This window comes from Schistocerca americana, chromosome 1 (genome assembly GCF_021461395.2).
Source record: "Schistocerca americana isolate TAMUIC-IGC-003095 chromosome 1, iqSchAmer2.1, whole genome shotgun sequence".
Taxonomy (NCBI): domain Eukaryota; kingdom Metazoa; phylum Arthropoda; class Insecta; order Orthoptera; family Acrididae; genus Schistocerca; species Schistocerca americana.
The window spans coordinates 379,153,726-379,166,395 of NC_060119.1; the positions used below are offsets into that span (position 1 = coordinate 379,153,726).

At 40.9% G+C, this 12,670-nt stretch overlaps 1 protein-coding gene across 2 annotated transcripts in view; it reads right to left on the bottom strand.

The window, feature by feature from the left end:
- LOC124600920 (protein PTCD3 homolog, mitochondrial) overlaps positions 1-12,670 on the bottom strand; it is a 36,873-nt gene that overhangs the window by 19,410 nt on the left and 4,793 nt on the right. For both annotated transcript variants that reach the window (XM_047136202.1, XM_047136203.1), the window contains exon 3: positions 898-1,095. In XM_047136202.1, the coding sequence (XP_046992158.1) occupies positions 898-1,095 (198 nt within the window). The remainder of the gene's footprint in view (positions 1-897; positions 1,096-12,670) is intronic.

Consider the following 12,670-nt stretch of genomic DNA (forward strand, 5'->3'; position numbering starts at 1 on the left):
ACAGCATTACACATCATAGTGTTATGGGGTAGTGATTAGCACATTAACCTGTCTTGTTGAAGATTGTAGGTTCGAAACTTGTGGAACACAGTGATTTTTTTATTTTTAAATTTAATGAAAAACTTTCATTGCTATTTTTATTCATTTGAACTGACTTAAATGTAATTTTTTTTCCCTAATACTTTGCTGTGCCATTTTCATTGGCATATTAGCTTCTTTATTTGCCCCTATTTTTCTTCCTAGCATTCTTTTTTCGTTTGGAACCTGCCAGTATCGTCTATAATCTAAAAGCACCAGCCAAGACTGCTCATCAGTTGGTAAAGAGGTAGTTTGTGTAGGCATTGTGAGGATAGTTCTAGGTAACCAATGAACGGAAGCGAGAAATTACAGTTTGCTTTTTAGCAACAAAACTGCAATTTTTCTGTTTTGAATTTGGTTGTAGAGATTAAGTTCAATCATTGTGAACAAAGCAATTGTGATTTTAGTTCTGCTACAGATTGTTGACTGCCGTTTCCTCGGATACGTTGTATATCACGAGGTTGTGGTTAAATCAGGAGATGGGTTAAAATTAAGGGCTACAAAACAAGTTGCCTGCCACAGTTCAGTCATTCGGAACTTAAAATCAGCTGTCGACAGAGCATCTCGCATTTCTGTCATATCTCATGGGGGGAGGGGGGGGGGGGGGCGCCTCCAATGTCGCTCCGCATTACACATTTGTGAAGTCACCCACCATGTTAGTGTGTCACCTATAATTGAGCAGTAGCTGGCAGCCAATGCGGCAACACTATAGCAGCAAGTGACAGATGTCAACTATCACATAATTTTAATCACACTATAACCAACACATGTTGTGTCACTTGCAGAGAAACAATGATTTACTTAAAACATTGTTGATACCTTTATTGGTGGATCAGCCACTCGATGCTGAAAGAATTCTGGATGTTGAGCCCTAACCCATTTTGCTGCTTTGCGACCAGATTCCTTAGCCAATGCAAATGTTCTTTTCCCAACATTAGACATTGGTATAAAATATGGATCATCATGATATTTATAATGTGGTGCTGTCACATCTTGCTGTACAGTATTTGCCAAAGCCTGAAAAAAATAGTAATAATTTATATCTGAAAGTCTAACACTCTTGAAATTATTAAATCATGTACCCATATATAATAAACAGCACACTGGATGATTTAATGCTTTTTACTGTTTTATAATATTCATACAAAAATACCTCTTCATAGAGGTGTGTAAATGATTCACAATAGAAGTTTTCATTTTTTGTTAAAACAAACATTTTAACTGCAAATTAAATTATATGGAGCTAATGACTAGGTAGGAAAAAGGAACACAATATTATCCTATGTTTGCAAACAATGTCCTTCAATGACTCATATATAGTTCTCTACTGGTTCCTATACAAAGAAGAATGTTTAGAGACATGGAAGAAATCAAAAAACACCAACACAGAGAAGCAAAGATATGTAGCAATTATAAAAGTGCTAATTCATTAATAATTTGTACGTATGATGAAAAAGGCCAGAAACTGCAGTACGAGGCATCTCCAAATGAAACATAAATGCAGTAACATAACAAAAAAGTGTTCTAATTTAACGATTTTGTTACTTCATTCTGTGACGGCATTCAAGCGGTGTGGTATTATTTACTTTGTACCTATTTATTTCTTCATCCAGGGATCATCTAACAACAATGCAGGATTTATCACCATAATACAATGAAAATACATAGCTCAAAATATATGTACACATAGATTATATAAATATGTATTTAAGAGGATAGAACAGGTGGTTGGTCATGGGCATGCTGAAGGAACCACGCTGGTATTGGCGTGAAACAATTTAGGGAAACCATAGAAAAACTAAATCAAGATGGCGAGCCATCCATCCTCTCGAATTTTAGGTCATTGTCTTAACAACTGCACTGCCTCATTCAGTTGGTCCCTGCTGTATAATGTTCTTTGGTCATGCCCTATTTGTACCCCATAACTTATTTTATAAAACATAGTTTATCACTAGTCACATTGTGAACACTCGCTAATGACTCCTGGATGATCAACATGCAACTATGCCCTTTGCACTCCTTTCATTTGTTCAGAAAATTGACTCTAGGCCTGAAAGCATTGCTTGTATGGAACTCAGCCCTTTTCTTGCACAATATCCTGTAAACCATGGATGAAGGGCAACAGGCAGATTCCATATTCCTCGATTTCCAGGAATTGTACCACACAGTGCCCCAGTACAGACTGTCAAAGAAGGTAAGAGCGTACAGAATAGGTTCCCAGTTACGTGAGTGGTGCAGACTTCTTAAGTAATAGAACCTGGTATATAGTCTTCAGCGGTGATTGTTCATCAGACACGGATATTGTCAGGTGTGCCCCAGGAAGTGTGATAGGACCGCTCTTATTTTCCTTTACACATAAATGATCTAACACACAGGGTGAGCAGCAATCTGTGACTTTTTGCTAATAATACCGTGGTGTGCAGGAAGCTGTTATCACTGAATGACTGTAGGAGGATATGACATGACTTAGAGAAAATTTCCGGTTGGTGCAATGAATGGCAGCTTGCACTAAATAGAGAAAAATGTAAGTTAATGCAGACGAGTGGGAAAAAGCAATAGTATGCTGATTGACACAGTCGCATTGATTAAATATCTAGGCATAGTACTGCAAATCAATATAAAATCGAACGAGCACATATGGATGGTAATAGGGAAAGTGAATATTCAACTTCAGTTTATTGGTAAAATTTTACGAAAGGAGACTGCATACAGAACACGAGTGCAACCTATTCTTGAATACTGCTGAAGTGTCTCGAATCACTATCAGGTTGGATTGAAGAAAGACATCAAAACTATTCTCAGGCAGGCTGTCAATTTGTTACTGGTGGTTTCGATAAACACGTGAGTATTGCAGAGATACTTTGGAAACTCAAATGAGAATCCCTGGAGGCACGATGCCATTCTTTTCGCAAAACACTATTGCGAAAATTTAGTGAACTGAAATTTGAGTTGACTGCATAATGATTCTAATGCCACTAATTTAAACTTCACATAACGAGCGTGAAAATAGGAGTCGATAAATTAGGACTCATACAGAGGTATACAGACAGTAATTTTTTCTCTCATTCTATTTGTGATTGGAAGATGAAAGAAAATGAATAGTACGAGGAGAGAGGAGATTAGTGTTTTAAGATCCTGTTGACATCAAAGTCATCATAGATGGAGCACAAGGTCGGATTAAGGGAGGATGGGAAAGGAAATCGGCTGTGCTCTTTCAAAGGAACCATCCCAGCATTTGCCTGAAGCAATTTAGGGAAATCATGGAAAACCTAAATCAGGCTGGCTGGACACAGGTTTGAACCATCACCCTCCCAAATGCAAGTGCAGTGTGCTAACTACTGTCCCATCTCACTTGGGAAATGACTAGTAGTGGTACAAGGTATCATCTTGCCATGCACCATACAGAGGTTTGCAAGAATACATACATAGATGTAGGTACAGAACATGCAACTATCCGCCACCTATATCTTCATATCCTTGCTTCAGTTGATCTGAAAAACTGAGTCAGCAGTTCTCCATGATGAGTAAGATGTTGAGCTCCGGAGAGTGACAAGATATTACTCTTGTGCACTATACATCTTGCCACATCATTTTCTTGTAAATGTAGTACCTTGTCATCATGTATTGTAGTGTGACAGGTGTTGTAGCCATCCACTTTTATTATCTACCATTACTCTTGAGTTTTCTAAGTAATCTTTAATCGTGTAGTATGAATTCCTTATAAAGTACGTTCTATCTGTTTTTTAAATAGGTGCATTTTGGTAATCTTTTTCAAATCTTTGGGTAATTTATTATTTGATTTTATTTCTTGATAGAAAATGCTGTTTTGGGATATTTTTGTTTTTGCTTGGTAAATGCTAAGTCCAAAGTGCCTCTGTTCCACAGTTAGGTACAGAACTATTAGTGAAATATTTAGTAATGTTTCCCCTGATATGGACAATACATTGCTAGATGTGCTAAACTGGTAACTAATGATACCCAGTTTCTTAAACAGTTCTTTACAATGAGCCTGACTACTACTACCACCACCACCACCACCACCACCACCACCACAACAACAACAAGTTTGAATACTGTATCCAGTTTTTGTGCCTTTGACTCCCACCATGCTGATGATATTCTTTTTGCCAGTACGTTATGTGATCATTCATGTTAATTGAGAATCAATTGTCACGCCTAAAAACTTTGTTTTTGCCACACAATCTACACATTTATCACTTTTGTTTAAAGCAATACAATTGTTTTTCCTTTTAATGTGTGATTGCATGTTTTTATATGTTCAGTGTTAATCTATTACATACTGCCCAACTATAAACATCCTCAACAGTTCTATTTGCTTCCTCTAATAGGAGTTCTGGTGTTTTATCAGTGACTGTGATGTTGCTGTCATTAGCTGTAACCAGAATCTGACAAAGATCAGGGTGGGGGGTGGGGGGATGGGCGGTGGCAGGCGGGGGGGGGGGGGGGGGGGGGGGGGGGGGAGGAAGACCCACAGAGGCTGGCCAACCTGCCTGCAGCTGTCACCAGTGGACTGCCAAGTGCAGATGAAAAAAAAAAAAAAAAAAAAAAAAAAAAAAAAAAAAAAAAAAAAAAAAAAAAAAAAAAAAACGAAGAACAGACAATTGGAGACAGCAGAGGCAATAAACAAGTGCAGTAAGTAATCCAAGCAGAGTAATCAAGACATAGTGAGGTGGAATGACAAGAACAATAATGCAATACGGTTGGCAATATGGGTGCGAGGTGAATATATCACTAAAGGCAGAGCTGTCTATCGGCCAAGATCAAGTTCCATGCCTTGTGGCGGGCTTTCAAAGTCACTGGGCCAGGATTTCAGATCCCCCCCCCCCCCCCCCTGAAATGGGTGCACAGGGACAAAGGTGTTCTGGACAACGGTTTGGCAGATCAAGTAGAGATACATTTGGTACTCCAGTGCTTATGCCCACTGGCCAGTGTGACGAATCAGGAGTGTCTGGCATCATGCTGGAATGGCTGTGTCCACAGAAACAGCTGCTGGTTTTCTGGAGCACAATTTAGATCTGTGCTCTTGTGGGGCCAGCAATAGTGCAGTTGGGAGGTGTGGATGGAGTTGGTTGGTATGATGGCACTCCAAGCCCTTTGGAGTATCAACTGTCATAAGGCACCACCCACAAATGGTAAACACTGTATCCAGCACCCACAAGTCTTTTGCTCCTTAAAAGTGTGCTCACATTGCTGACCCTGGGGAATATAGCCTGGCATGCTAGGTCTGAGGTTCCCAGGGCTGTCGGTTCAGGAGATGGAGGAGAGCTGGTGCTTGTCTCAAACGGAGTAGCTCTGCTAGGCCACACTCATGGAGGAACATCACTTTCAACATTTGCTACTTAAACAGCCACACCGTATGCTCAGCTTCACCACTGGAAGATGGGTGAAATGGCACACTAAAGAGAGATTTTATGCTGTTGAAGGGACAGAACCGTTCAAAAGTTGTCACCTTGAGTTGAGGCCAATTGTCCAATGTGATATCTAAAGTCTGAACGAGCTGAGTAATGATGGTGTCTGCTGCAGTGGACGCCATGCTGACCACATATGGATAGTTAGAATAACTGTCATAACTATGAGCCACACAGAATCTAGGAAGGGGTCTGCAGTGTTCACATGAATGTAGACCCAGGGGCGATGGAAGTGAGCCAGGGAATGAAAGATTGGGGTGATGCGGCCTAATGCTGGGCACCAGCAGAGTAGCTGCACACTGTGGCTTCCATATCTTGTTTAGCCCTGGCCAGTAAGCATGTCACCATGCCAAAGCTTTCATCCGGGACATACCCTAGTGCCTGTGATGGAGGACTTGTAAAACCTGAGACTACATGGCAGCCAGGATGACGACATGGTGAGTATGTGCCATAGCATCTGTCAGAAGGATACAATTGACAACTAACAAATGGTGGTAGAGGCAAGCCCAGACACTGAGCTCTGCACTGGCATCATGTGGAAACTATGCAGGCTACCCACGGAGGAAGTTTGCAAGATTAACAATAAGATTGGGTCATGGAGCATGTCTGGGGCAATTTGTGTAGCTGAAATGGAAAATCCATCCAAGCTGTGTGTTTCATGCTGGCGGATACTAGGTCTGCTCCCATATGTAAGCAAGTAGAGAGTTTACATTTGTTTGTCACTTTTTTTGGGCCTGTATTTAAGGGTACAAAATTTTAGATGCTGAGAAAAAGTGCCCAACACTGTAGCTGCTCTGCTGTCCATACTTGGAGATTGGAGTGCAGCCTGAACAGCACTATCAGTTGTTTTTGTTCCGTAATTTATGCGAACTTAGTCCTGAAAGGTAAACATAGGACTTTTTAATGGAAAAGTGATTCCTTTTATATCTGCAAGTAGTTATTTGAAGCGAGTGTCAGTGTCTTTGATGTAGACGCAATTGGTTGCTCAGTACAGTCATTGCTCCTATGCACCAGGATTGTTTAAAGGCCATATGGAAAGCATCAGCAGGCAGAACCAGTGGATTCGATGGAGAAAAGGGCACAAAGCAGGGTGCCAACTGCAGCACATGCTTCAACTGCATGAAAGTTCACACAGGTAGCCATCCACCTGTACTGAATGCCTTTCTTCTGTGACAGGTTGAGAGGACACATCATATGGACTACTTGTGGGGGAACTTAGAATAATAATTCGCCTTTTCCAAAAAAAAAAAAAAAAAAAAAAAAAAAAAAAAAAAAAAAAAAAAAAAAAGCTTGCTACTGCTGTAAGTCTTGGGGTTAACAAAGAAGGTCAATAACTGTGAGATTGTGGTCAGGGATGAGATCTCCATCTTTGTTGAGCAAGTGCCCAAGGTATTCCACTTGTCCCTGGAAAAGTGGAATTTGTCTAATAAACACTTCAGCCCCCCTTCGTGTAATGTGGTAAAAGGGGGTAAGGGTTTCACAAATGGTTCCTGACGCATAGTGCCCATGACAATGAAGTCAGTGAGATAGTCAGTGCACACAGATATGAACATGATTAGCTATTCCAGGTATCTCTGAAAGATTGCCAGGGCAAAAGACACCACAAGGCAACTGCTTGAATCTGTATATTTCAAAGGGAATGATGATTATTACAATGCTTTAAACTCCTCTAGTGGTATCTCCAAACATACTTTGGCAAGATCAATCTAAGAAAGATATTTTCCTCTGACATGCTTTGTGAGGGTGCCTTCTGGGCATGGTGTATGGTAAGTTTCCACATGTGCCTGGGCGATAATTGTCTATTTAAAGTTACTGCATAGCTGAAGGGAGCCACCAGGTTCTTTGCAAGGGAGTCACCAGGTTCCTTACCACTACCTCGGACACAACTCAAGCCCTGGTTTTCACAGGTTCTATCAGCACCGTCTCATGGAGGCAATCGAGTCCCTGCTTATCGGCTGTCTGTAATGAGACCTGAATGGATTGTTCCCAGCAAAACTAGGACACTGTGTTGTGAAATAAGCAGATATGTGTCCGGAAATTTGTGGCACACCACAGGTTTGAATACAGATATGAAAGAAGCACAAATGTCATCAAGTTCCTGGAAATGAACTGTGTCACAGTTGACATGGAGAAGCCAAACAATGAGAAGGCATCCAGACTGAAAATATTGCCAGGCAAGTGACTATTGACAACAAACAGCATTGTCAGATGTGCGATCTTTTTGAAAGCAGTAATGAATGTTTATTGACTGCAGAGGGGAACTGTGCTGTCACTCTAAGGACAGCAACACACAGAAAGGCAAGACTAATTCTGGGGAGCCTACACTAGCATACATTTGGAGGTTCAATAAAGAAATGGCAGCTCCTGCATCTATCTGGAAACGGACGTGTGTTCACAATGGTAAGGTTGATAAACAACAAGGAAGTGAAAGATTCACCCTGGGGAACAACTGCCGCACTTCATGCACCATTCCATGACAAATGTGGGGAACTGGGTCCAGTTGTCCTGACAGATTATAGCAGACATCACAGGGATCCCCCTCTTTTCCACAATGGGTGCAGTGTACCCAGCGATCTGAATAAGAATTTGCAACTGTCAACATATCATCCCACAATGAGTTGTCCAGCTCAAAGGCCAATAGGTGCACTTATGAATCACAAACCACCTGGATCAGTACGTCTCAAATTAAAGAGCCTGCATACGAGCTTTTGCTTGCTGGGTTCACACAAGTGAAATCACAACAGCAATTCAGCTGTTTCAAATCAGTCACCCAAGAGTGATACAGCTGATCTGGTTGCCCACAGTATTGATAACACTCAATTCATAATGCCAATTCATAATGCAACAACATCGAATCATTGCAAATAATAAATCTAAAGCAATGTGCATATCTCCTCAAATGTGAGTGCACAGTATTTGATAGGTGGACCAACTTTTTCAGTGAGACAATCAGCTCAAGGAAAGCCCAAGAAAGAAAGAGTGGCCATTGGAGAGCATCATCAGAGATCTAAAAGGCAGTGAAGTACTGCTTCAGCCACTGCAAATAAGTATCCCACTCCTCTTTGGCATCGCTGAAGGGTGGACATGTAGGAGGGTGGCCCTCCACCTGGGAAGTGACTACTACCTGTACTGGGTGAGTACTCTGAATCTTCAGAAGCTGTATTTCTTGGTGGACCAACTCAGTTAGCTGCTGAGACTACTGTTTTAACTGCTGTTACAGAAGCAGCTGTTCCTGTTGCATGAGCATTGTGTCCAGGACAAGCTGCTAACATGTTACCTTGTCGCCAATTATTGTGACTGGAATCTGGCAAAACTAAAGGAAGACTAAAAAAAACCTGCAGAGGCTGCCCAACCAGCCTGGAGATGTTACCAGCCAATCACCGAGTTTGGACAGAAGACAACAATGAGGAACAGACAATTAGGGATGGCGTGCAAAAAACAAAGTCCAGTGATTAATCCAAACAGAGTAACCAAGACATAGTAAGGCGAAATAACAAGAATAAAGGTCCGTCGCAACCAGCAATATGAGTGTGAGGCAAATACAACAGTGAAGGCGAGTACGCATAAGGCCCACTTCGTAGTGCCACTATGAGCATTAATTGGCCAGTGAGACAGGATGTGGCCTTGCGGCACATTGAGGCAAGCACTGCGGACGGCGATACCAGCACTCATAGCTTTAATAGTGCTGCCACTCAGCTGAGCTCAAGCTCCATGCTTTTTGGTGGGCTTTCAAAGTTGCCAGGCCGGGGTACCAGAGTCATCAGCCAAGAGAACGCTTTCTCCAAGTCTTATACTGTTTGAAAACTCATTGATATACTTTAAGTACACTACCCTGAGGCACACATATGTTTATATGTTTCTTGTCTGACAATTGTTTTACTGAAATTTAACATCAACAGGCATGTGAAATATCTATACCTTTTGCACTCCGTTTTTCAAGTAAGACTGGAACCACGTTTGCTCTTCCTCTTACACTAATTGCTTCCAGCTTGTTTAGTATTTTATGGTCAAAAGCCTTGCACAAGTCTAAGATAGTGACTACACAATTATTCTTGTGAAGAGTTTCAAGTAACACTTTTGTGAACTCTGTAATCGCTAATATTGTACATACTTCTCCCACTTTGGAAAACAAACTACGTTTTCTCAAGAAACTTGGTCTTCATGTAACTCATTAGCATAACTTCCATGATTGATTAAATTATTTCTGAGAATGCTGACATTAGTGAAACTGGCCTGTGGTTTTCTATACTCTCTGCATTACCTATCTTTAGTAAGTACACAATTCAGTGTGCTTTAAATCCTCTAGAAAAATAACTGAGCTACAGACTCATTTATTATGTGTGTCAGTTGGGCTTGTATGTTGTCTATGCATTCCTTCAGGACAAGAGACTGGAACCTCACCTATGCCTGCTAACTTCTTATTTCTTGATTTATTTTACTGTGCCCTACGCCAGAAGAGATGAGCGAGTTTTGTGCAATCATAAAGGTAAGTCCTATTTAGATTGCAATGAGAGTTACGTTACTATTGATTACTTACTAAATATGTGTATTATTGCATGTTTTAAGTCCACTATTTATGTACTATTCCAAAAATTAGGAAAAGCTCACTGAATTGTGTTGTAATGGTATTTTTGTTTATGTTTATGGACAGTAAATGTAGAGAATACTATTTAATTGTTCTTTTTTCTTCCCACCAATTTAAATTGGGTGTATCCCTATATTATTTAATTCATATTTCTAGAACAGAGTGTACATTTTAAGTTGTTTGATTAAAAAACTCTGCACAAGTGGTTTGTTTACATACAGCTGAATATAGGTTACATTTCTGTAAATACGTTTTGTTGTTTATTGGTAATTAGACTGACTTATTTGTAATAGAGCACTGCTTTATCATCAGTGAAATGTGCCTGTCTTGCCACAGAATTGTTAGTTTCAAGGTATGGTGTGATGGATGTTGTAGTTTTTTTTTCAGAGGAGTGACTGTAATGGTGTGGGAAATGCATAGGTAAATGAGGCTCTTCAGCAGTTTTGTATGAGAAATAGTAGAGATAGGAAGATAGTGGAACAGGAGAGGTAAATTGCTGCTCTTCCGAGAAGATGCTTTTGTAGGCTTGCAGTTTTGAGGATTTTAGCACAAGCCTGTCTTTTCAGCTTTATTATTAGCTGACAGTAATGATCAGAGAGGCCAAGCTATTTCAAAAATACTTCTCAATACTCCCTGTTGATATCTGAAAGTACATGACCTAAAAGCAGTGCTGAACTTTTTGATAATCAATCAGAAGTGTATACTATTTGAGCCACAACAAAAGTGTTCAAAATGTTTACGAAATTATTACTGATTTCAGTCTAAACAACTGTGTTGATTATTATTATGTTAATTTCGGAAACTGAGACCCTTTCTAAACATTAGTTAACCTGTTGAAGAAAGTGCCTGTTACTGCCTAGAGAGCAGTACACACATAGGATGATTAACTTCTTATGGATATCTAGCTTTGTTAGTTCAGTAGCTGCAGAGTGAAAATCTCATTCTGGAAACATCCCCCAGGCTGTGGCCAAGCCATGTCTTCGCAATATCCTTTCTTTCAGGAGTGCTAGTTCTGCAAGGTTTGCAGGAGAGCTTCTGTAAAGTTTGGAAGGTAGGAGACAAGGTGCTGGCAGAAGTAAAGCTGTGAGGACGGGGCGTGAGTCGTGCTTGGGTAGCTCAGTTGGTAGAGCACTTGCCCGCGAAAGGCAAAGGTCCCGAGTTCGAGTCTCAGTCCGGCACACAGTTTTAATCTGCCAGTAAGTTTCAAAATGTTTTAACCACACAAATTAAGGTCAGATATCTACCTTTAAAATATGTGTGATCTCCGATATAAATGCGTGATCCCTCATCCTTTAAGATGGTTCTACAGTAGCAACTGGCACATCCATATGATGAAAGCACTATATGCTGTATTTCAGAGTCCCTACAGCAGTGCTCTATAATGTACACCACTTTGCTGTTCAAAGATTGTAATTCAACTTCAATCTGGTGTACTATATTTTTAACACTGTTCATTTTAATGAGAAATAGGCAATTATAAGCAAATTTCTGTAGTGTCTACACACTATGGTCTGGTACATACTGTATTAAGGCCTCCTACCCATAACAACAGGTACTTGGCTGTGTGTGGCCTTACACCCAATTGCTATACTCTCACCAATTAAGGCCATCAATCTTCCCTTCCTAGTCCTGATGAGGTGCAGACCACGTCAATTACAGCACCATCTCCCGATATCTCAAATGGCACCGTGCAGGGTGCATCCAGTCAACAGTTACCCACGCCATCTCCAGCTTTGCACTGACTCGTTGTACAGAGCAGCCATAACAACTCAATGACGGTCACACTGGTGCTAACAGTTAGGGAATCTATCTTGCTGGGATCAGCACATACAATGCATGTCCTGTCCCTATCTGAGCCACTCCCTGTCGTACCAACTATCAATATCTAATCATCTTTCATGGGATACTGACACAAAGATCCTGAACCCACCATCATATGATTCAGCCCAGCGTCAGCTTGAACAATGCTGGTGACCTGAAATTCTTCCCCTAACTTCTCCTGTAACTGACAGCTTACACCTCTGCCTCCTACCAACACTTCCTAACATTAGTATTATTCCTTCTCATAGGTAGAGTATGCTGTGCATTTGCTATTCCTACAACATCCCCCTCCCTCGTCAACTCTGGTAGTTAGTAACTGTTACTTGTAGACACAAAAGAACTGTCAGACCGCATCCTCCTCCTGCTCGTCTTCCTACCAACTGCCAGTTCCAATCATCCCCTTTATCACTGCTATTCTTCCTCCTCACTAGTTCTCTCCTAGCTTCTTTCTTTCCTGCCCCTCTATTAACTTTTTCCTGTTGCATATCTTCCAGTTCAAAGATAGGGCCTCAGTAACCTCTCCAGAGTACTCCCCACAACATCCCCGTCCAGTGATACCAACTGCAACAGCTCCCACACTGTTTCCCACTGCCGACTTTTCTTTGGCAATCCTCACAGTTTCCACTCTTTTGTTAAATAAGATATCTATAGCACAGAACAAAAACGTAAGTATGTGAAACTAAAAGAATATTCTGAGATACTATTGTTGCTGTTGTGGTCACCAGTTCGAAAACTGGTTGATGCAGTTCTTCACACT